The sequence below is a fragment of the Cinclus cinclus genome, chromosome 17 (genome assembly GCF_963662255.1).
Source record: "Cinclus cinclus chromosome 17, bCinCin1.1, whole genome shotgun sequence".
Taxonomy (NCBI): Eukaryota; Metazoa; Chordata; class Aves; order Passeriformes; family Cinclidae; genus Cinclus; species Cinclus cinclus.
This window is the reverse complement of record NC_085062.1, coordinates 7,868,364-7,892,253: the sequence shown is the minus strand read 5'-3', so window position 1 is coordinate 7,892,253 and position 23,890 is coordinate 7,868,364. Positions and strand designations below refer to the sequence as shown.

General features: G+C 50.4%; 2 protein-coding genes across 3 annotated transcripts; both read left to right on the top strand.

The window, feature by feature from the left end:
* The first annotated feature begins 4,568 nt into the window (after nt 1-4,568).
* SEPTIN5 (septin 5) lies at nt 4,569-18,164 on the top strand. 2 transcript variants are annotated; one of them, XM_062504531.1, is made up of 11 exons: nt 4,569-4,658; nt 9,132-9,228; nt 9,741-9,827; nt 10,370-10,493; nt 10,598-10,732; nt 11,390-11,507; nt 11,833-11,934; nt 12,826-12,922; nt 14,177-14,312; nt 15,854-15,956; nt 16,265-18,164. In XM_062504531.1, exons 1-11 carry the CDS (start codon nt 4,569-4,571, stop codon nt 16,319-16,321), a joined length of 1,146 nt encoding a protein of 381 aa, XP_062360515.1. In that variant the 3' UTR covers nt 16,322-18,164. The 2 variants fall into 2 exon arrangements, with proteins under 2 accessions (XP_062360515.1, XP_062360516.1); XM_062504532.1 differs by lacking the exon at nt 4,569-4,658 and having other exon boundaries at nt 9,135-9,228; nt 14,177-14,342.
* Nucleotides 18,165-21,093: 2,929 nt separating this feature from the next.
* On the top strand, nt 21,094-23,585 carry GP1BB (glycoprotein Ib platelet subunit beta). Its single transcript, XM_062504292.1, has 2 exons — nt 21,094-21,243; nt 21,959-23,585. The coding sequence occupies exon 2, from the start codon at nt 21,968-21,970 to the stop codon at nt 22,730-22,732; it is 765 nt and encodes a 254-aa protein (XP_062360276.1). The 5' UTR covers nt 21,094-21,243; nt 21,959-21,967; the 3' UTR covers nt 22,733-23,585.
* Nucleotides 23,586-23,890: the final 305 nt, after the last annotated feature.

Sequence of the window (23,890 nt, the reverse complement as noted above, 5' to 3'; positions counted from 1 at the left end):
TAAGAAGCTAAATTTGGAAACCTCTGTCCTGCGCTAAGGAATGTGTTCGCAATCGGAGGAAGCAGCGAGGGCGGCATGTTTGACCTGCACGTTGCTTTCCGTGTGGCCCTGGCCAGGGAAGCCGCCGGAGCGCTCCCCTCTCGGACACGGCCCTTGCGTGGGGCGGCTTCTCCCTCGCGCGGAACGCTCCGGTACCGCACCGCGGCTGCACCCGGGGAGAGCGGCGGGCAGCGACCGAGGTGGACGAATCCGGGCAGCGACCGAGGGAGGGGCTGTGGATCAGATCCGGGCAGCGACCGAGGGGCTGTGGACGAGATCCGGGCAGCTCCACGTCTGCCCAGTTTATATCGTGCAGATTATCTTAAATGAGGAACTGGGTGTGAGAAGCTCTGTGAACTCGCTCCAGAGCAAGTCACGAGTTTAAACAAGCAGGAGGCAAATTACGGTCGCCGCTCCTTTTTAAGAGCTGGAAGTGGAGGCATGGCATGAGTCACACAGTGCTTCTTCGGAAGCACGAGGTACTTCAAGTGGAAGCAGAGAGCATAAATATGTCTGAAATAGAATTTGATACGTTTCTGGAGGGATTATGTGACAAAGCAGCAGTGATCCTTGAGCGGAAATTAAAAGTTTGACCTGTGGGATAGGTAAAAGAAAATATGAGATCTGGCTGCTGTGCAGATGGTGCTTGTGGCACTGAACTACAGGGGACTAATCCTGTGCTTTGGGATTTCTGCATTTCTTGTCTAGTATCTTGCTTTTTCCTGAGCATCACAGGATGAAGCCTGGCTAAAGCGTCAGGGCTCTGATGCTCCCAGAAGCCACTTACATGAAGCCTTGCTTGCAAGTTTGAGGTTAAATTATTCATCAGAATTTACATCAGCAAGGCTTTTTCCCTTGGATCAGGTCAGCAGGAGCCTCAGGGTGAGTGTGCAGCTCTGCTGGCAATGGTGCAGACCTTACAATACCCGTGAGATTCATCTGTCTGAAGTCAGCACTGATGTTCTTTATAGTGGGAGAGGAGGCAGCAGGAGAAGAAGGTGGTAACTAAGCCCTGGAGGTTCCCAGCTATGCACCTTCATGGAGGATATCAACTGTTCCTCAGCATCCATTGCCCTGGTCCAAGCTGGGAATGGGTTTGCTGCTTGCTGCTGCTCCTGTTCAGCTTGAGCAAACAGCTTCTCTGGAACTGCCCTTCCCTTCATCCTAGAAAACAGCCAGGAAGAAAATTTCCCTTCTGTGGGGAATTCTGAAAATAGCTTAGTTGCTTCAGAGAAAGAAACATAAATGCTGTTATTACGTGACTGTGTTGACCCTGCCAAGCCATGGATATGCAGTTTCACCACTCTTCCACGCAGGCCAGGCTGGCTGGGTGCATCCCTAGTGGGACCCTGTTGCCTGGCTCTGTGCTGCTCAAGAGTGTCTGTCTGGATCAGGCTGAATTTTTTTTTCTATCTGTGACTTGTTCCTGATTGTTCACCAAAGATGGAGCTTGAGCAATGCAGTCCCTAAGCCACAGCATCTCTGCCAGAAGACAGCTCCCCTGCAGGTGGAGAACTTCTCTGCTGTCACAGCTTGACAAAGAGCTGGTCTGTGAGGTGGGAAGGACTTGGTGCACCCTGTGCCTGTGTTGCCCTTGCTGACTGTTTGGCAGATTGGGGTTGACTGCTCTGATACTCAGAAACCTGGATCATGCAGCCTTGCTTGGAGAGGACCTTAGAGGTGCCAGTGGAAGAAAACACTTTGAATTTGCTCTAGGTCTTGGAAGTGCCAAGTTTTTCTCTGCTGAGTTCTGCTGCACACTGTATGAGATGCCCTCTGTTTTTCTTCTTTTAAGGATGGTGTACATCAGATTTCTTTTTGGAGAAGCAGGCCAGGATTTACACTGGGCATTTCTAAGGGCTGTGTAGAAAGAGGAGCGTGATCAGAAAGAACAGGGGCAAAACAAGATTGGCTTGTCTGTCTTTAGGAAGTTTGGACACAGATCAGCCTGAGCCAACAGCTCTGGGTGTGTCATGTGGCACATTTGAGGGACACAAATGAGTCTGTCATTTATGGTTTGGTGACTCTGAGGATGCCACATGAGCATCTCTAGGAGGGACAGGAGAGGCTGAGACCAGTTGACTGTCTTTCAGCATTTTGGAAGCCATAGCATTGGCCACTCAGTCTTAAGATGATCTCTGTAGCTAAGACCTACTCCTAATCTGCTCTCTCTGAATTGTCAGGCATGGCCTTCTGACTGGAATTCCTCCCTGGCCGCCAGTCCTGAGAGTATGTGTGATGTGTGAGAGCTCAAGGCACTTGGGAGACAGTAGTTCCTTGTTCCTCTCTGCACTGTCAGCACAGCTCCCAGGGCCATGAACAACACTGTGGTTTTGTTGCAACCAAATCATTGTTGACTTCATCTGTGATTGCAGCCCAAAAGAATGTTCTGATTTGGTGCAGTGGGCTCGTGGGGGCACAGCATGTCTCCATGTGCCTTTGGAAGATGCTTGTGGTTGGTGGCCATGTGGCCTGTGGCCCTCAGACAAGGGTTTTCCAAGCCATGAGAATTCATGAGAGTTGGAGAGGGTTTGCATGCAGCTATTGTGGTTTATGGTGTGGAAGGACTGGTGAAACCTCCTGTTGTCTTAAGAAGGTAGGGTGCACCTTGGGTGTGCCACAAACCATTGCTCTTGCTGCCCAGTGCAAGCAGCATGGCACTGTCACTGCTCCTCAGTCGTGTGCCAGTTGCACACCCTCGTGGGAGAGTCCCCCAGTCCTGGAAAGCAAGGATTAGGTGAATCTAGGAGGAAGAAGAGGTGTCATGAGCATGGCCTGACCTACCACTGAGCTGGGAGACCAATACAGGGCTGTCAGCTCCCTGAGAAATGGAGCAATGCTGCAGAGTGAGAGCAGAGCCACCAAACAGGGACATGTTCTGAGCAGTGTCAATTCCTGCCACACCTGGATCTCAGTCCAGGCCTTCTGTTTGAATGCTACACACAGAAACAATTGGGAACAAAATTCAGTGAATGTAATTAAGAATGCTGCTGGCAGAGCAGGGTGGTTTGGAGAAGGGTTTCATGCGAGTGGTATGACAGCTGTTGTATGGCAGGAGTTTGCTTTCTCTAGAAGTTTTCACAGTTCTTCTCCATTTATTTTTATCAGCCTTTAGGACCTTGTGCCTGTGACTTGTGACATCATCCTCTGTCAGCTTGTAGGATGGCAGTGTAGGTAAAACATTGGGGTTTTTTTTCCCCCTCTTCTTTCCTTTGCAGAGTCACAGCTGCTCCCAGATTTTGGCCACTGGACCTTACAGTGACTCAGTACCTTATAACAAAACCTGGTGTCAGCCAGGCTTGAGGTACATGGGGAGGCCCTAGGTTGTAGCCCAAGGTGACCAGAGCAGGCCTTGCTGGCCTGGCACTCTGTGGAGCCACTTCTGGAGCCCTGCAGATCGCAGAGAAGCAGCAGGAGCTCTGGCTGAGAGCAAGGCAGGAATATGGCTGCAGCCTGTGTTCTTCCCATTGGTGAGCAGAAAGCTGCTCAGGAACCTGTGGGGCAAGGGACGGGTTCCTCCAGCACCACCAGTGCTGTCATCCCCTGTCACTTCATTATACATGCTGTGGTATTAACCCCCTGGTTTCCAAAATGGTGTGGTTATATGAAATTAGGAGCTTTTGTCTGTTTATATAAATTCCTGTTCAGTTTCTATGGCTGCACAGAAAAACTGAAGGGCATATTTTATAGAAAGGTTCAGAAGGCAGACTTGAGATTTGAATGACTTTTTTTGGTGTGCTGGGCTGTTGTTGGGTTGGGTTCATCTGCTTAATGAACACAGAGATGCTTCCTTTTTCTGAACCGTCTTCAGAGTTGAATGGTTGCTGTAAGATCCAGAATGCATCTGCTGCGAGTCCAATTGGATTCAGAGATGAAGCTGCAATAGAGCCTGGACTAGACAAGAGATCAGCCTGCACCATGTGGGGACAGATCCATGTCAACCAGGACTGTGATCTGGGGGTTATAGTTGAACCTTTTGAGGTTTGAATATTTCAACTGAGTTGCTTTTGGGGGGCTTTGTGGACCCTTGAGACCTTCACCCACACAGGCAGAAGCAGCACTTTTTTGCTGAGAGCAGGTTTCCTCCGCAAACCTTTGTCTCGGCCGCGTCAGGCAGAGTATGTAAGAAATCCTGCAGCTGAATAGGCCCATCTGTCACGCGGAGTCAGCCTGATGGCAGGGACAGCATCCGGTACGTGCGCAGCCTCTCCGCGGGACACTGGCGGGGCGAGCGACATCGCCTCTGGCCTGCGGCCGCGGTGGCCTTTGTCCTGGCCTCGCTGGCAGGCTCCTCCCGCGGCACAGGCGGAGGCAGGAAATCCCGGGCAGCTGCCTGGGAGCCTCCTCGCCTCTCCTCGGTTCTCCTCCTCGCCTCGGCACCGAGGCGAGCCGAGCCAGCCCTGCGTGTGTGTGCACGCGTAGGCGGGGGGGCTGCCGCATGGATTTAGCGAAGGCTGGGAGGGAACACATGGGTTGGGGTTTTTCCCTTGGCCCGCGGTGGGTGTCCGTCCGTCCTGCCAGGCGCGGTTATGGATTCGATCATTATTCAGGAGCGGTTAGTGGAGCGGCTGCTGTCTCCCCGGACGCAGGCACAGCGAAGCCACCCGGGCAAGCTGAAGGTACAGGGATGTATTTATAGCGCTGCGCGAGCCGGGGAGCAGCGGGGACAGGAGGGGGGAGGATGGTGCCCGAGAAGACGCGCTCAGCACAAGATGAGACCTCTGAGGAGCAGAGGAGCGGAAAGACGCCGGTAAGGGAGGGACGGCGGGCACGGAACGGAGGGGAGCAGCCCCCGCGGGCGCGGGGCCGAGGGGCGCGGCGGGCAGCCGGGAGATGCGCGACGCTGTGGTGCGGTTATTCGATGCGGTGATTCCCTGGCTGAATGGCGTGTGCGTGCATGGGGGCGCTCGGGGCAGGAGTCAGTGCTGTGTATGCCCACACGCAGTCCGGTTTGTGTTAATTAACACTGCGTTAATGCTGTGCTTTGCTGGCCGCGTTCCTTCTCTTCAGCAAATGCTGGTGGGCGAATGGTTTTGCCGATACTCCCGTGCTCAGCCTCTGGCCCGAAGAGCAGATGTCCGTGGCAGATGCCTCGGGGGCTGTTTGTGTTATGAATTTATGCAGCTTTCTGCAATGAAAGGAAGCAAAGAGTTTGCCTCTCCTTCAGGGCTGAGCTGTGCCGGTTCCTGCAGACGCGGATGCGGTGGCCGTGCCTGGCCGGAGGGGAAAGGCTGGAGGAAGGGCTGCCTGGGAGGGAGCTGGATGGCTTGTGCTGAAGGCTGTGACACCGAGAAAGCCCCTTTCCCCCTGAAGAGACAGAGGCGCCAGGGTCCTAGCACAGCTCCATCATTTCTGGGGCTTGCTTCCGACCTTGATAGGGATTATTCTTCAAATTTGCTGTGGTCCCATGGTGTTTAATTTTAGCCTTTTGGATATACTCAGAAAGGCCCCATTTATCCCCAGGCTGAATGGTGAAGTCACGTGAGGTCTGGGTTGGTTTAAACAGCACATCCACCAGAGACGCGAACGAGGGAATTGGGAAGCACAGGAGTGATGGAGGCTGTACTCTGCCTTGGAGATGCAGACGACCCTGTGAACACCTCAGTACCAGGATAGCTTCTCCTCTGTGCAACACATCCTGAATGTTTCTACACCCCCAACAGGAACAGGGCTTGAGCCCACACAGGGTTTTGTTGCTTGGCTTGAACTCACAGGGAGAACACTGGCTGCCAGGGGAACCCTGGCCACCTGGGCTGGGTATTAGAGGATGTGAGGATGTGATACGTTGCTGTAATGTCTGGTGAACCAGCAAGCATGTGCCAAAGGAGAGTATGGATATGTTTTGTTTGGCCTGGGGTGCTTTGGTTTGTGACAGGGTCCCAAAGAATGGCAACAGCTCTTAGTGGCCTCTGTGGTGGTGGTGGGGCACGTTCTCAGGCATGTGGTAGCAGGATGCCAGTGGGAACAAAGGCAGCAGCGTGGAGCAGGCAGTGGGAGAGGGGCTCCTTGTGCCAGAGTGCTGCTGTCTTGGCTGGCTGAGGCCCTGTCCTGACAGCTGGAGCTGGCAAGGGAAGCGCAGTGCAGGAACCAGCTGTCCTGGCTTTAGTCAGCTTGATGGGACCTGGCTTGTGAGGGTCAAGAGCGTGGGGAGGGGGCTGTGATGCATTTAGAAACACCATCCAAGCCTCTCATATAATTAATGGATTTTAGCTTTTCATAACCGGAAAGCCTCCTGTTTCTGTCAGTAACCCTCCCAGGCCTTTCCACCCCACACATAGTTTCTCTGCAAATCCTACCTGGAGGTGGTGAATGGTGTAGAGCTTTGAGCAAGGCACACACCAGGCTCAGGAGGCTACTTGGGCTCCGCAGGTGCCATGTTGATGTTGCCATGCTGGCAGAGGTGGTGGTACGTGCCTGTCACAGTGCCTGGATATGACTGGGATAGGAGCACACACTGAGTGTCTCAAAGCTAAGGTGAAGAACCACCAGTCAAGGCTGGTGCAGAGACCACTGTTCCTGAGAGAGGGCTGTTATAAGAAGGGGATCCCTCCTCACAACTCACCTTGCATCTCTTGCCTTCACACTTAGCAGGGCTCTGCAGTGTGCCCATGGCTGGTCCGAGTGAGACATGACTGGGGACAGAATTTTCCCCTCACAGGTCTGGCTGCCTCCCATAGTGACAAAGCTCTTCTGTTGGTGTTGCGCTGAGCACTGACCTTCCTTTCTGCAAGGGAAATGACTGCATGAGTCATGGGTAAAGGGCAGTGTCCTGCACCAGCTGGGATTTGCTCGTTTTGAATATCGTGATTCCACAGAGCTATGGGGAGGCAACCAGAGGTACAGTAAATCCACGCTCTCTTGGTTGGGCTGAACAGAAATGAGAGATCAGGTTCAGCCAGTTACACCTGGCAGAAGAAAATGGAGTTGCACCAGAGTGCAGCTCCCCACTGTCTCCATTGTCAGCCCTTAGTCATCTAGATTAAAAACCAAACAAAAGAAAAGAAACACACCCCAAGCCTCAGCCATGGTTTCATTGGCACATTACTAGTACTACTACTGGAGAGAGTGGGTGATCCTTGTCTTTCCAAAGTCTGGTCAAGATCAGGCCAGGAGAAGCATAAAAGGGAAGTATGCTGTATATTTGTGGTGCTTGCTGGGAAACACTGGACCTTTTACTGTGAGGTGTTGGCTGGTTTGTGTCCACTTTGGCTGTGTTCATGGATGTGTTTTACCAGGAAGTGAAGCAGCTGTGAGACAGCTCTGGTACTGAGAGACAGAGGCTGGAAGCAGTATTTTCTTCCTTGTTTTTGTGACCTTGCCACTGTCACGTTTCTCGCTTTGTTCTGTGCACCTCATTTGCCCTTTACTGAGCCCTTTGGGTGGCAGCTTGTGGTGTCCCCCAGGCAAGCATTGCTTTGCTGCATGCAGCTCATCAGAGCTGCCATCACTCATCACCTGGGGGTCTTGCTGCCACTCGCTGCGCTGCTGCTTGGGATGTTACTGCCTTTTAGATTACATTACAGCTGCCAGGGGAGCACTTCAGGCACTCTCTAATTTTCCCCTTCTCTCTAATTTCATTTTCTCTGTTCCTTCCTGGTTTTCTAGACTGTGGGGTGGTGAAACAGCATTGCTTCAGCTATGGGTGGTGAGGGAGATCAGAACCCATGATCACTCAGGGCTAAAATGACCAAGTTTCAAATGCAAACTAAATTCAATTGCTGGAAGGTGATGACAGTGCTAAAGGACAGAGCCCTTGGGCCACAATGGCCATCAGCCACATCTGTTCCATCTCAGTGGGCAGCTCCAGAGCAGCCATAAATTGGGAGGAGGAGACTCTGTCTTCCCTGCTCAATGTCCCCAGTGGAACTTTGCAGTCTGTCAGACTGAGGATGCCCAGGGATTCTCACACAGATGGACATGCATCTGTAGAGAGCTGTTGCCTAACTGCAGTGTAGAAATAGGTACAAGTCAGCATTGCCTGAAGCTTGACACTCTGGTCATCTTTTGTATTTCTTTGAGTGTGTGGCCCAGGAATGGAGATAGTTAAACTTATGAATGGAGGTGTTCCCTGCTGTGCCTGGAGAATAGGTGAAGAGAGTCATGTTCTTGAAGGTATCCATGGAATAGGAGCTGGGGCCAATTTTGAGGAACTCCTGGCTCTGTGGATTTGTCTGTGGTGTGAATCCCAGTTGTATGATTATATCCAGTGATGTTGAAATGAAGAGTCTATCATGTCTGTAGTTCAGGCATTTGTGAATGGCTTAGTGTGCTTGTACAGAGCATGTGCCGTGCTTGTGGGGTGCCTGTGGATTTTGTGCATGAGAGAGCACTCAGTGACAAGAGGCTGTGTCTGGGGGGTGGTTGGGTGGTAGGTAGATAACACTCCAGTGATACTGAATGTAATACCCTCACCAAAATAATCTTAGTTCTATCATCAATATTTCCATGTCCTGCTACTTCCCATGCTCCTTGAACCTTGATCTCTTCAGAAATAACACAAGAGATTACTCAGGATTTCCTCTTATTCAGCCAGGAGTGGCTGTGACACAGCAAGAAATAATCCCCTCTCAGGTCAAGCAGAAGCTGAGCCACTGTACCTTCCTCTAGACATGGCTCAGGACAGTGCAAGCCCTGGGGTGCTAATTACAGAGCTCTTTATCATGTAGCACAGGTGCCTCTAGTGGGAAGGATGTGGAAATGATCTGGGGAGAGGTGGCATTTGGTGACTGGAGATGGAGCAGAGTTAGGAAGGCTGTCTGTCAGCAGCAGCCCTGGTTGTGCTTTCTCGTGGGAGTGGTGGGATGTGCCTTTTTCCTTGTGCTCTCTGTGCTGGGAAGCTTCTGGGAGAGCAGCCAAGCAGGACTGTGGCTGGGACATGTCACTTTGTGCTCACCTGTGGGAAGGGCCAAGTCCCTAAGCCCAGAGGAGGTGCGTGCCTTGCCCTACACTGCTGCCAGGGCAGGGACCAGCCTCTCCTGCAGCCCTTGGCTCTGCCCCAGGGGCTTTTTGGGTCTCATTTCCTGTCACTGTATGAGGCTCTAGCAGAAGGGGTGGCACACTCTGACCTGCTGCCATCCACCTCTGACCCACAGGACCATGAGAAGCAGTACGTGGGCTTTGCCACTCTGCCGAACCAGGTCCACCGGAAATCCGTGAAGAAGGGTTTCGACTTCACCCTGATGGTTGCAGGTGAGACTGCCTGTGGATGGAGGTGGCTGGGCCACATGGTGGTTGTGTGTGGGGAACCAGCTCTCCTCACTTCCTTTAAACGTTCCCATAGTGCCTGGGAACTCACTGTTCTGGTCCTTGTCTCAGGCCTTGCTTTGCTCCCCAGGCTGTGGCAGTTCCCCCCAGGAGGAATGGGCCCCTCTTGACCCCTCATAACCCACTTGAGCAAGCTTTTCCTCCAACAGTGACTGCTCTGGGTGGTGAAGACAGGGCTAAACAGGGATTGAGGGAAAGGAAGGAGAGGGAGAATGGGGGAGCTGAGACATCATGTTTGTACAAGGGTTGAGACATCTTGCAGCAAAAGTCTTTCCACTGCTGGAAAAATATAGTGCAAATAAACAGCTTCTGACAGCTCGTCTCTCTTACTTCCTCTGGCTCAGGATTCAAAGCCTTGTTCAAAGTTTCATTTGTAAGTCAATTAGTGGGTCGTGTTACTTGCTTTTTCCTCCTCCCCTTTGCGCTCTGTCAATTAGGAGAGTCGGGTCTGGGCAAATCCACACTGGTGAATAGCCTGTTCCTGACAGACCTCTACAAAGACAGAAAGCTTCTCAATGCAGAGGGTAAGTTGGGGGCAAAGCAGGGTGAATGGGACTGTCCTAAGGACTAGCACTTTGGTTCCTTGCTTCAGCAGCACCAGCTACAAGTTTGGCTGGATCCCAGCCCTCTTGCTTGTGGCCCTGCTCTCTTTTGTGTCTGCTAAGGCACTAGAATTGAGCAAAAAGGGTTTGGCTGTAGGACTCTTCTGTCCTTTGAAGGGAAGATGAGGCTGCAGAGCAGCACTAGCCCTCTGGGATGAGATACTGAGATTTGTCTTTTGTTCTTGGATGCTGGAATATGATAGGGAGTCCCCTTCTCCTGTGACTGGACAAAATGTTCAGAACAACCTGGCTACAGGCATTTCAGAGATTTGTTAATCTTCTTGCAGTCTGCCTGCTTGCTGCTGGCCTCCTGCCCCCTTGAGGCTCCTTAGAGCATGATCTGGGGTTTTTGAAACCTGTGTTACTCCCGGTGTTCAATGATAAGAGGGAGCTGGTTTGTCATGGGTGCAGTGGAGATCTCCAGCATTACTGCCTGGCTTTAACTCATGTGCTCCTGTTCAAAGAGAGGATCAACCAGACAGTGGAGATCATCAAGCACACGGTGGACATTGAGGAGAAGGGTGTCAAGCTGAAGCTGACTATAGTGGACACACCAGGCTTTGGAGATGCTGTTAACAACACTGAGTGGTGAGCAGGGCACTGCTGCCTTCATTTTTGTCCTTGACCTCACAGTCATTAGGAGACAAGATTCACTACTGATGATTTTGTTTTGATTGAATTACCCTTCCCAGCTGGAAGCCCATCACTGACTACATTGACCAGCAGTTTGAGCAGTATTTCCGTGATGAAAGTGGCCTGAACCGGAAGAACATCCAGGACAACCGAGTACATTGCTGCCTCTACTTCATCTCTCCCTTTGGGCACGGGTGAGAACCCACACTTCAGGCCTGGGGGGTGACTCAGTCCAGAGGGAAGACCCTTGTGCCCCAAGATTGCCCTGTAGCAGCTTGTACACTGCCAGGGCTGTTGGCAGAGGAGAGGAGCTGTCTGGCTGTTCTCCCCCTGCTAAGCATTACATCACTTCCTTCCCACCACTGGCAGGACAGACAGATCTCCCTCAGGCCTTACAGCCTGATTTGAAAATCAGGAGAAATAATGCTATGCAGGCCTATATGTTCCTGTCTAGCTAAGCTGGACTGATGTGTAAGAAAGGAAGTTTTAAGCTGCCTTCAGTCCCTGCCCCTTGCTGGCTCCTGTGCCAGCCTAGCCTGGAGCAGCTGAAGGAGCTCTTTTGGCTGCCTTTGGTACAGGACAACTGGAGGGAGATCCCAGGCTGTGGTCTGGGCAGTACTTGGCCTGCAGGGGAGCAAATACCCAGCCAGTGTTCTGTATGGGACACTCAGCAGCTAAAATTGGAGACAGCTTTCCTGAAGGTACAGCCCTAGCTGAGGGCTGTCCCAGTGCTGCTGCAGGCTCTTGTCACAGTGCTGCTCCTTTTCCCTTTGTGCTGGGTGGGTGAGAGAGGCTGGAAGGGGACCTGCCCAGTGTGTCTTTGTTAACAGTGTCCCTCATCCCTGCTGCAGGCTGAGGCCTGTGGATGTTGAGTTCATGAAGGCTCTGCATGAGAAGGTCAACATTGTGCCCCTGATTGCCAAAGCCGACTGCCTGATCCCCTCCGAGATCCGAAAGCTAAAAGAGAGGGTGAGATGCTCTTTCTGTACAGTTATATCTGAAGTAGTGGCAGGGATGAGCTGAGGAGGATGGGGAGATAGACATGTATGTATTTATGTGTCTGTACAGGGTGTTTATGTGCATATATATGGACACACATACACAGTATCTGCATGTACAGCTGCAGCTGTACTCTGCTGTGAGAAGGGAAGTCAGCAGAGAGGCTGACTGTAGAAGAAACCTCAAATCCTTTTGCCATCTGTAGGCTATAGCAAACCATGGTAGCACAAACAAACCCAGCATTTCTGTATTGTTCAGTTTTACATCCTTTTGGTTTTGTCTTGCATGGACACAGATCCGGGAAGAGATCGACAGATTTGGCATTAAAGTGTACCAGTTTCCTGAGTGTGACTCTGATGAAGATGAGGAGTTCAAGCAGCAAGACAGAGAGCTGAAGGTAAGGAATCTGCTCAGTAGGGTCTGAGGAATCAAGCTCATGGGTATGTGGGTCAGTCCAGAATGAGCCAGAGGTGCCCTGCTTGTGCTGAAGACCTGTGCTACTTACTACCCAGGGAACAGCCTTGGCTCATGTGCTAGATGGCTTGGAGAAGGTACTGGTGTCCCTGCTGGTGCCATGAAATCAAGCGTGGCATGAACTCATGGCCTTCTGCTCTCCCTCCAGGCGGTGTCAGCTTTCCTCCCTCTGCCCCAGCCTGTGTTTAAGATGAAAGCTGGATTGTACAGCAGTTCTGAGCACGTGTTTCTGGGTGATGCCATCAGCAGGGAGGATAGATATGAGACTGATGAGGCACCACTGTGACACATTAGTTGCGCTGGGGGACACATGTTCATGCAGGCATATCTGGAGGCTTCAGCAGCCCAGCCCTCACCACCTCCAAAGACTGTGTGTACATGTAGTATGGCCTTGTTTCTCCTGTCAGAGTGGGACAATGGGCTTTGACTCCCTTCTGAGCAGAGAGGAGCACAGCCTGTATATTCCTGCTCTTGGTGTACAGGGTCCCACTTTCTTCGTGTCCCAGCCTCTTTGCTCTGGCTTCCTTGTAGAGCTTCCCCTTAATGAAGGGATGCAGGCACCTGCAGAGACACAGCTTTCCTCAGGACAGCTGAGGTCAGGCTGGGAACTAGGCTGTCTGTAGATCCCAGTGCTTTACGCTTTTCTCTGCAACTGGGTTGTGGTGCCCTGCTCTGTGGCACGTGTGGACATCCCTGTGCTTTTCCTATCAGTGCCTTCCTCCTGTTGTCCTGCTGAGCCTGAGCTTGGCCCCTGGGGAAGGGATCCATGGGCAGCCCGGGGCTGAGCTGGGCTCAGCGGTGCCTCTCGTTCCAGGAGAGCGCTCCCTTTGCTGTCATTGGCAGCAACACCGTGGTGGAGGCAAAAGGCCAGCGTGTCCGTGGGCGGCTCTACCCCTGGGGCATTGTGGAAGGTAAGCATGGAGCCCTGGGAGCACTGGGAGGAGGGGCAGGCAGGGAAGGGGCAAGGACACACAGGCATTTCCAACAGGGATGGCCGGGGAGAGCTGGGACTGTCTGTGCCACCTTTGGTGCATGGCGGGGGACAAGGTAGGGTAGAGACAGAGGCACCAGGGCTGGCTCAGGAGGTCTGTGTTTCTGGGAATGTATCAACAGCCCTCCCATTTCAGACTGAGGAAGAGAGGTCCAGTGTGAATGGATGAATGCTTAAGCTTTAGTGTCCACTAGAACATGGCTTCTTATTACGCAGGGGAGGCTGGCATTGCCCATTTATTTTCTGGGGAGCCAAACAATCATAAACCCTCATGCACTCGCTCCTCTGCTGCTGTTCCCTTCAGTGCTGGAATTACTGGGCTGGAGGCTGTGCTGATGCACAGTGTTTGTCTCCAACTTTCTTCCTTTGTAAAGGGAGAAATTTCATAAAGCCCTTAGGCAGAATAACCCTGGAATGGCTTTTGCTGCTGCTGCTGATTTGCTCTTGCTGGTTTGTTGCTTTAAGACCTTGCAGCTTTAGATCCCAAAAGCTTGTGTTTGCACTCATGGGCTGGTGCTGGCTGCTTGGGCTGCCCAGCTGTTGGCTCGGCTTCCTTAATGGCTCCAGAGGGGGCTGTGCCTGTCGGGATGCTGGCATTTGGCAGTAGGATCAACTGTGTGAACCCCTGTGCCTGGTACAGCTGGTTTTCCCCAGCCCTGCAGGGGCAAATGGAGATCATCACAGCAGCACAGTGCTTCCCCACAGTGCTGTCTGGAGCCAGGCTCCCCATGGCAACAGCAGCTCTTTCAGCTCTCCATTGCCTGCTCTTGGCTTTGCCCCTCAGGGGCTGGTTTTGTCTACAGGGGGCTTTGATAAGTTCTAAATACTGATGAGACAAGCAATTTACCTCCAACACCAGCTGCTTGCTGTGGTTATAACAGTGGCATCCCATGTACATGGGGTCCTCTCTCAGGGCTCTGCTGTATGTGCTTAATTAATACTTTTACACAGAAAAAGTCCTGGGAACACAGTGCCTTCAAGCAGCGTGACCTCAGTGTTGAGAAGTGCAGAGCACCACTGAGACCTGTGCCAGGGCAGTGGCAGGGGACGATGAGGAAGGAGCCCTGGAGTGAGGTTTTAGTCCAGTCTGGGTGTCCAGGAGCTGAGAAGGAGTTTCCTGGAGAGGCCTGGTGAGGTGTGATATTCAAGCACTCTCCTGTTGTTGATTCCACAGTGGAAAACCAGGCACACTGTGACTTCGTGAAGCTGCGGAACATGCTGATCCGGACACACATGCATGACCTGAAGGACGTCACTTGCGATGTCCACTACGAGAACTATCGAGCTCAGTGCATCCAGCAAATGACCAGGTGGGTTCCCACTTCTGGTGGAAGGGGTCTGTCACCCTCTGTGGAGCTGGGGTTGCTCTCACAACAGCTCATTGGTCAGGAGGCTGTGGATCTGTGGGGACTTGCTGGGCTGCAGCCTTCAGGAATGGCACTGGAAACTAAAATAGCATATCCAAGCATGTTTCCCACAGCCTGAACCCAAGGTGGGAATGCTTCTGAGAATCCACATTCCTGTCTGAGGATTCTCCATGCAGATATAAAGAAATAGGCCTGGAGATTCTTTTGAAGAGCTGTTTCTAGCAGTGGATGAAATACATCCAGCCTAATAAAATGTGATAAACCATCTCTGGTGAGTGATAGCTGTGTGCATTGCTGAACAGGAATGCATTCTGTGGTCTGCAGTTATGTCTAAATAACAGCATGGCCCTTGGGATGCTGCTGTTTCTCAGACAACAGGACCCAGGCAATTAGTAAGACAACACATCTCTGAAGATTTCTTTGCATTGCCTTCCCTTTGTGTTTGATGCTCTGTGGTTTTAGTCAGAGCAATCAGAAAACAGAAGAGAGAACACTCACAGGCTTCTCATTTGAGACCTGTTTTCCTTCTCCCTTCCATGACTGATGTACTGGTGAAAAAAACTGGGTTTAAGTAGGTCTTGGCTCCTGTGTTGTGAACCATTCCCTTCACTTCCTGCCAGCACTGCCTGGGTAGCTCTGTGCTGCCACGTTGCAGAGCAGAATGGCTGTGCTTCAGCAAGGAGCAGTCCTGCATGTGTGCCGACGTGCAGGTTGGCACATTCTCCTGACACACAGTGTATCCCAGTACTTTTGCATAGCAGACAAGCCTGTTTTTTTCAGCAGCAAATATATGGAGTCCCAAAATAACTATGTTAAATGCTAGAGCTGGGTGAGCAGTGTCACAGCTGCTATTTAGGTAGGCTGTGTGTCTATTAAAGGAAGAGCACAGTGAAAACGTGGTTCCTGTGCCTAGAGAAGGCTTCAGTTTGGTACTGTTTCCCATGCCATGATTAGTTCCTTGCCAGTGAACAAATTTCATAAAACCAGCACAGGGCCATTTCTAGAGAGTAGTTTTTTGTAGATCCTAAGCTCCAAGGCTGGAATTGTCTCAATAATGCACCAATGGTGACTCCAAGTGGTGAACACGTGCAAATGGCATCTTGAAGTTCCAATTTCAGCCCAGACTCCTTTGGCTAGTACCATTCCCTCCTCATGTACTGAGATCTCCTGTCTTTTGAAAAAATATCACCTCCTTCCTGTGTCCCTTACCTGCAGTCATGGGCACCCCAGCCCTCAGAGCAATGCTGCTGTGCTGTGCCTGTCTCATGCCTCCCAGCTCCTGAACAGGAGGCCTCATTCTCCATCCAAGTGCATGCCACAGCTCTGGACTGGATTGCTCTACAGCCCCTCCACTTGGTTGGGTGTGTGATGCTGCACTGCTGATGGCTCTGCCATGGGCAGTGACAGTCACTGTGTGGTGACACCAAAGCCAGCTATCCTGAACCATGAATGACTGCTCTATCCCCCTCTCTCCATCTCTCTAGCAAGCTGACTCAGGACAACAGGATAGAAAGTCCCATTCCTATCCTGCCTCTCCCAACACCAGACACTGAGACAGAGAAGCTGATTAAGATGAAGGATGAGGAGGTGAGTACCATTTCTGCCTCCTGGGTGTTGGAGCTGGAACCCCAGGAGTTTCTCCAGGGTTGTCCTATAGAGATGGTCCTGGCGCTTCCCACTCTTGTGTTCCCCTGTGGGCTCCTGGGGTGGAGGACAGGGTGTGAAAGCTGTGGCTTCCTCTGTCAGGGAAGCATAGCTCCATTCCACCCCAGACACAGGTGCTTCTGTGCTCAGGAAGGAGGTGATAATCCCTGAGGGATCCCTTTGTCAGCTCCAAGGGGCTGCCACAGTGTGAATCCACTGGTCCCTTTCTGACTCTTTTCTGTCTCCTGCAGTTACGGCGGATGCAAGAGATGCTGCAAAAGATGCAGCAGCAGATGCAGGATCAGTGAGAGGCAGGTACCCAGAGAGAAGAGGGGATCCCTCAGTGACCATCTGAGACCTGGCAAGAGCTGTGAACGTTTAAAAAAGGTTTCCTGTTGTATAGAGACTTGTGGGAAAGAGCTGTACCCGCACCCTCTAATTTATTAGCAGCAGTGCTGGCTTTTCGACCAGCTGGATTGTGGAGGAGGCTGTTCACTTAACAGTTTTTAAATAATTATTCTTTCATTTATTTTTTCCCTTTTTTTTTTTTAAGAAACTAGCCTAGGATGTCTCTAAGGCATCCTAAAAATATAAGAAAAGAAAAAGATCCCTTTTTCCTGTGTACTAATCTCTTGTTTGGGAATGCTCCGGTATTTAAAGTCCTGGTTTCTCTGGTGTACAAACTTAGAGCATCTGTGTCAATGCACGTTAGTGTTTACTCCCAACTGAGGTGCTGTGCCCCTGTCCCTGTTCCCCTTGTCTGGGGCCAGCACAAGCATTGTAAAGGCAGCCATACCCTCCTCCTGTGAGTTTGACCTGCGCTGCTTGGGCTTCTCAGCCTGGGGACAGTACTGGCCCAGGGAACTGGGGCTGGGGGTTTCTCTGTGCACTGACTTGCTCAGGAGTCCTGATGATTGTCTGGTATCCTGTCCAGGTTTTTATGGGTTTTTTGTTTAGTTGGTTGGTTTTGTTCTTCCTATCAAGAAAACTCCAGGATGTTTGCACTGAACAGCAAGAGACTGAGTGCCTCAAAGTCTGGTTAGAAGAAAACTGATCTCAGTTACATCTTTCTGGCAGAGAGGTTGAGTTGTTGACTATTGCCTGCAAAGAGGTGATGGGAGTGAGCACCTTCCCTGCCATGGTTTCCTCCCACAGCAAGCTGGAGGCATTGGTAGAGGAAATCTAAGCCCCTGCAGTGGCTAGCAGGTGTTGGGTCAGCCTGGCAGGTGCAGGACTGTCATTGAGTGGGGCTGAGCACAGCCCAGCAGGCTTGGCTTGGCTCTTGCTCCTCTGCCTTTCCCCTGGGCACTCAGCCCTTCTCCCCCTCCTTATTCCTTGGCTCTTCCTGCCCTGGTGCTGGGAAGGCTGATGGGTCTGCTGGGCAGAGATAAAAGCACTCTTTGGGCAGCAGCTCCTGTCCTGTTCTCGCTTCCTGCAGTATTTTTAACTTGAGTCCAGCCAGAGCAGAGCCCTGCAGTGTGATGTGCCTGACATGGCAGGGCTCACCAGCAACACTGCCATGCTCACAGGAGTCAGGGCTGTTGCAGGGAGAGACACTTGGCTCCTCCCTCTGACTCCAGGGAGTGCAGCCATGGGCTGGACCCTTCTGCTTCTTGGCTGACTCCTCTGTCTCCTTACCTCTTTTGTATCTGCTCCTCCATCTCTGGCTCTCCCCAGTAGATCTCCCTGGATAGGAAGCACAGTGTTGGCCAGGAATAGCCAGGCTCTAGGTTCTGTTACTAGGCACTGCATTTGTCTGATTCCCCCCTGGGGCTTTAGAGTCCCAGCCAGGGTTTGTGCATGTGGTGAGTAGGTTGGCTGGTTCCAATTATTCACTGTACAGAGCTTCTGCTTAGCCAGAGCAGGGGCTATAGGGGCAGGGGAGAGACCCTGGCACCATGTGGAAGGACAAAGTAAGGATAGAAGCCCTTTGACAGAACTGTGCAAGCTGGGCAAGAGCAGTGTTCAACAATGTTCGGGGTTTTTTTCATTTTCCTCTATTTTGGGCTCATAAGTGACAGTGCCATCCCAGGAGAGCAGAAGGCTTCAGCTTGACTTCAGTAACATGTAGGACCAAGGCACCTGAGAGGAAGTATAACCTTTCTTTGCATGATGTGCTTACTTGAGCAGTGGAGTAGCCTGAAACAGGTTTTCTGAAAAGATGGACAGCTGAGTTCTTAGCTTTGTGCTAGTATAAAAGGAAACATCTTGAAGTACCTGTTCCCTCTTTTCTTACACTAATCTTGGTGAGGAGGATGTTCTCTTGCACACGAACCCTGTCCACCTGGAGATTTTCTTCTTTCAAACAGATTCATTCCTAGAAGATAAAGGAGACCTTTTCCCTTTAGCATGGACGTAGAGCAGCTGACACCTTTCATGCTGGGCTGTGCATAGAAGTGCTGTGTGCTGGTGGAAGCACAGGGTACACTGGTCACAGGTAGGCAGGGCTCTGAGGGTGGATCTGCCCATCCTTCCACGTGGGGAAGGCTCCATTAGCTCAGTGCATGTGCCTCCTACATCAAGTCAAGGGTCACCAACCTGTCCTCTAGAGAGCTGAAGCCTTTGACTACCAGCTGGCAAAGATAGTTCAAGTTGCATTTAGGAGGTAACACACAGGAGTGAGGCACCAGAGATGGCTTCTACAGAGGGGTGGTGGCACCACTGAAATCATGTCTCTGTGTAGGAGGCTCCCTGCCCCGAGTGCCAAAATTTTGGGGCTGCTTGGAAGGGGATTAGATACTGATTTTTGGAGACATCAGAGGTTCAGATTCTGGCCTGGAAGGTGGAATCTGTTTATTTAGGGCGTGTGTTGTACTGTGGCATCAATTTTTACAGTAAGTGGAGAAGAGACTCCTGAATGCAGGGAGCTTGGCCACGTGGCTCTGGCAGTGAGAAGTGTGGATAGGAAAATAATTTACCACCTCCCCTCATGCAACCCTTCACAGCCTCACATGCGATCCCTGCAGCCCTGGCACGTTCCCATGCCTCTGCCAAGCTTTGCCCTGCTGAGTGAGTGGCTGCAGGGATGGTGTTCCTCTCCACAGCTATCCCAGGCTGCAGCTGGGGCTGTTGGTACATCTTGGCCCCTGTGCCTGACAGGGTGGATCCATGGCATGAACTCCTTGTGTGCCCTGCTGTGCTGGTCCTGCCTGTGCAGTCCTTGCTGCCTCCTTGCATGCCTCCCCTCAAAGGAGGGGCTCCTACTCCTCGTGCTCTGCAATGGCATTCCCTGCTCTTCCTCACAAACTCTGCTGTGCTTTAACGCTGGCTTGCTCCTGCCACGCATCTTCCTCACCCCCTGCTCCGTTCCTAGGCTCTGTGTTTCCTGTCCATCTGTTTGGTTATTATATTTTTTGTAAATTTATGTTCGAACATTTTGTCATTGTGAACAAAGAAAATGAAACCTTTTAAACATATCCATTTTATTAAATGACTATTGTTATTATTATTAATGTTTACTACCTGAATTGATCAGTGAAATAAATACATTCAAAAATCCAACCTCTTTCTGTTTAATTTTCAGCCCCCTTGAGCAGCATTGGTGATACATTATGGGCAGGAGAGAGCAAAACTACCCAGTTTCTCCTGTTATCTAATTCATTCAGAGCAGGTTTCAGGCAGGCTTCCTACATGGGATTTCTGGCCTCCAGAAGCTAGCAAGATGATCTTGAAGGTTCTTCTGTATTCAAACTTTCCCTAGGAATGGTGTCTAAACCATCAGTGGTCAGCTGAGCAAGATCCAATCCCAGGAAGTCCAGTTTTTAAGTAGCCAGGAGAGCATTGCCAAGTCTGTGCAGCATGCAGAGCCACAATGGGTCTGGCTCTAGATCAGCTCCGTGCCACACCTGGTCTGAACACCTGCCTGTGAATAAACATACCACCAAACACATGAGACGAGGTAAGTTTGCTGAACAAACTTACCCTGCAGTAGTCAAGCTGATCCCAAGTGGAAAGCAGGCCCTGCAGGAAAAACTGGGTTAGTTTGTTAGCCTAAGATTTCTTTCCCACTCTGCCTGGCCATCACAGTGAAACACTGGAATTATCTGCTCCAATTTTGTAGGAGTTTAAAGTTTAATTTTTTTTCTTTAGAGCATAAGAATTCTTCCCTTGGTTAGAGCCACATTCTGCCATTTTTTGCACCTCAATTATCTTAACATGGGCACATTCAGGGCATTCATCATTTATGTTTTCTAGGATGTTCAGAGTGCAATGTAACAGAGCTGAGTTTAATGGGGCAGCAGTTTCACAATATGATTCTGTTGGCCTTAGGCTAATGAGTCTAGTGTATTTCTGGTCAGGCTGATGGAAGAGAAAAGTCTGTGAAGATGCAATGGCCATTGGAAGATGTGATTCTGCCTGAATGTAGTTTTGACCCTTGGACTTATCTGTTGAAGTGTTTGTGTAATGCAGCTTCTGAATAAAGTGTGTGGTCAGTCTTTCTCAGTAAGTGCACTTGTCAGGGGCTGTGGGCTCACTTGGCTGCCTGAAGAGCAGTTCCTCAGAGCACTGTCTTTCTTTCCCAGTCTGTTAGCCTTCCTGTGAATCCAGTTAGTTTTATTTTGATGTAGACAGAAAAATGCTAACAGTTATATTTTACTCCTATAATGATCATGAGAGGATGCAAGTGTTTGAAGAATCTTTCTCTGGAAAGATGGATGGACTGGAAGACCATGTCTGGAAGCAGATCTTTCTCTAATACGTGATAGATTTGTGTCACTGCTTCAAGGGAAACCTGAGGGTCAGCACTCAGAAAGTTCTAGGTGCTACCACTCTGCCAAGTTTTCCTGATGGGAAGCCAAAGGTCACAGTGCTCAGGGGGTATGGTACAAACCAGTAACATCACCTTCCAGTCTGATGTGCATTTTAAGTCACTATGCCATTGAGACTTTGTAACATTTTCATTGGGCTGAGCCTGTGTGCCCAGAATCACAGTTACCAATACTGGCAGCATCTCTCTCAGCAAACGTGCTCTTGTGAGCAGTGTCAGCTCCTGTTTCTTGGAAGACTTGCTCAACGAAGCCTCAGCTTCCAGCGACATGCAGCAGCCTTGCAGGAAGGCCTCATGTGGGAGGTGTCCCTGGGATGAGCCTGACCCTTATCTTGCCAGCCAGCTGCAAAGGCATTATCCGGGGAACACAGCTATGCACACACTCTTGCACTGGCTGGACTGCCTGGAGACCTTTCTCTTGTGTTGCAAAGCCAGCAGGAAAGCAAGGCTTGAACTACTCTGGTAAGTCAACACTGCTACCTTCTACTCTTTTTTTTTTTTTTTTAAATTGATAGACAAGTTCCATTTGTCAAACACAGAAAAATGCTGCCTTGTTGCAGATACATGTAGTTCTCCTGGAGAAGTTACAGCAGCTCCTGTTCAGCAGTAGCATGAGACATGTAACTGTCCAGCAGTAGCATGTAACATAAAAAAAAGCTTGTTGGCCTATGTCTCACAGCACAGGTCATTATTCACCTTCTGGAGCAGTGTCTAGCATGAAAAACTCCTCTGGCCTCCATCCTCAGGGGTCAGCACCCTCTCTGCAGCCAAATACTATTTATCACTTCTTTTCAAGGCTGGAAAGGCTATTTTTTACTCATGGTAACAGTAAATTTATTTCTGAATCTCCTCTTGCAGTTTGCATGAACGAAGCTTTGCTTACAGATGTAATCCAGAGATATGATAAGGCATGAGAAATTTCATATTCTAGTTTTTGATTCCTTGACAGAAATTTTCTTGGCTACCCTGATAATTCACCTCCAGTAATGCTGAAAACACAAGCAGTTCTTGTACACTTCTGAGGATTAGTGAAAGTTCGTTTGATGGCTGCAGCTAAGCCTTCCAGTAGCCATATATTCATATCCCTCCTCAAATCCAGGGTTGGAAGACCATGAAAATTCCTTCTCCTATAGCAATAGACCAAGAATTTGCTCTCTTTTAACTCTGTTCTTTTCAGAGATCTTACATGTCCGATGGAGAACACCAAATTTACCCAACTTTAGAAACTCATCCTCAGAACAAAACAACAAAAGACCTTGGCTGTGGTGCCAGTCCTAGAGTGCATCGTGTCTGGTTTCCACCTCATCCAATCTCACTAGGGAAGTGTTTGCAGGTGAAAATGAACAGTGGAATTCTCTTGTCCCTCCTTGGCTTCCTCCCACTCGTGACACCCATATGCCCTGTGCCATGCAAGTGCACCACCAACATTACTGACTGCTCATTGAAAAACCTGACTCTAGAAAATCTGCCCACTGCTTTCCGTCCTTCGGCTGAAATCATCCACCTTGGTTCCAACAGGCTCACATCTATCCCCAATGGGCTCTTTGACAACCTGAGGAGCCTCCAGGTAGTCTACCTGCAGGGCAACCCTTGGGAATGCACCTGTGACATCCTCTACTTGCGCTCCTGGCTCCAGTGGCAGCAGAACCGGAGCCTGTACAGGGATGTGAGATGCAGCTCCCCGGAGCACCTGCAGGGCCGGATTATTGCCTACCTGACAGAAGATGAGATCATCTCCACGTGCCAGCACTGGTACTGCAGCCTGGCTCTCCTGTCTCAGATCTCTCTCTTCATCCTCCTTTTCCTCCAGGCTATCTTGGTTATCTTCATCATTGTCTACCTGCAGAAATTTCGGAGAATGACCGCTGAAGCCCGAAGCACCACCCGAGAGCTAGGCCATCAGGTAGACCCTTGGGTGTCTTCTTCAATAAACCCCTCCAACAATGATTAACATCACAAGACAGAAGATCCTCCTCCCTTTGGGGGACACTGTGCCAAAGTCCTGTAATTTGTGATACCCAGAGGGGAAAATTCAGTACAGCATCTAATCCTGATGGCAGTTTGAAGCAGGACTTGAGTTGATCAGACACTTGCTGTGTTCCAAAAGAATCAATCTTGGGTTTTTTTCAGTGCTTTATATTCTTTAGTGTGATTTTTACTGCTTGTCTGAGCTGAAAGTGGTTTGGCAGACTAAGGAAGTCATAAACTACAGCAACCAGAACTGACTCAAACAGCTCATAGGGGCTTGAGTGCTCAATCCCTCCCCTCCTACATTATTCCATCCCTCCTACAGTAACCCAGGATGCTTCTGGTTGTGCTGGGTCAGGTGAGGACAGAGGTGGGAAGCGAACTGTTTGAATAGTGAGCTAGGACAATGGAGAAATACAGTTTCCTTCTGCTACCACAGACAGCATTAAGAGCTTTGGACTATGGATTTAGTCTTCTGCCTTGGTTTCCCAAGTAAAAGGGAAAGGAAATATGTTTTTGCTTGATGCATCTTTTCCAACGTTCTTCTGGGGGAGAGAGGGCATGTCTAGAAGCCCACTCATTTTACCTTATCTGCATTCCTTTTAATTTACTTTAGTTTTAATACTGACTTAAGCAAGTGAGATTTGTGACCTGAATCTTTATGAGAAATTAATCCTGAAGACAAGAATTGTTTGACTGTGCCTGTATGGCACCTGGCATGAGAGATCTGGTCTTGAGAGACTCAAACTGCAACCCCCACTGATGTACCTACTGCTGTTTATGGTATTAGTTATTTTTGAAATAAAGCAAAATTGAAATAAAATTATGCATAATGATGGAAATAGCTTTTTTCCCCATTCTGCACTGGGTATCTCGCATGCTGTTGTGCTCCCTGGAATTCCTCACCCTCAGACTTCGTGCCGAGCAAAGCAAATCTGGAGAGCAGGTGGAGAAATTACTGGAGTGCACCATAGACTTAAACTTTGGCAGCTGCTGTCTTCTGCCACGGGCCAGGAGAAACAGGGAGTTTCTTCTAAAGCAAGTGCGTGGCTGCTTGTCTTGTGATGCAGCTGGAACGGAGAGGGCGTTTGGTGGGGCCAGCAGGCTGTGGGGTGATCAGCAGGTGAGCGACCTGTGCCCT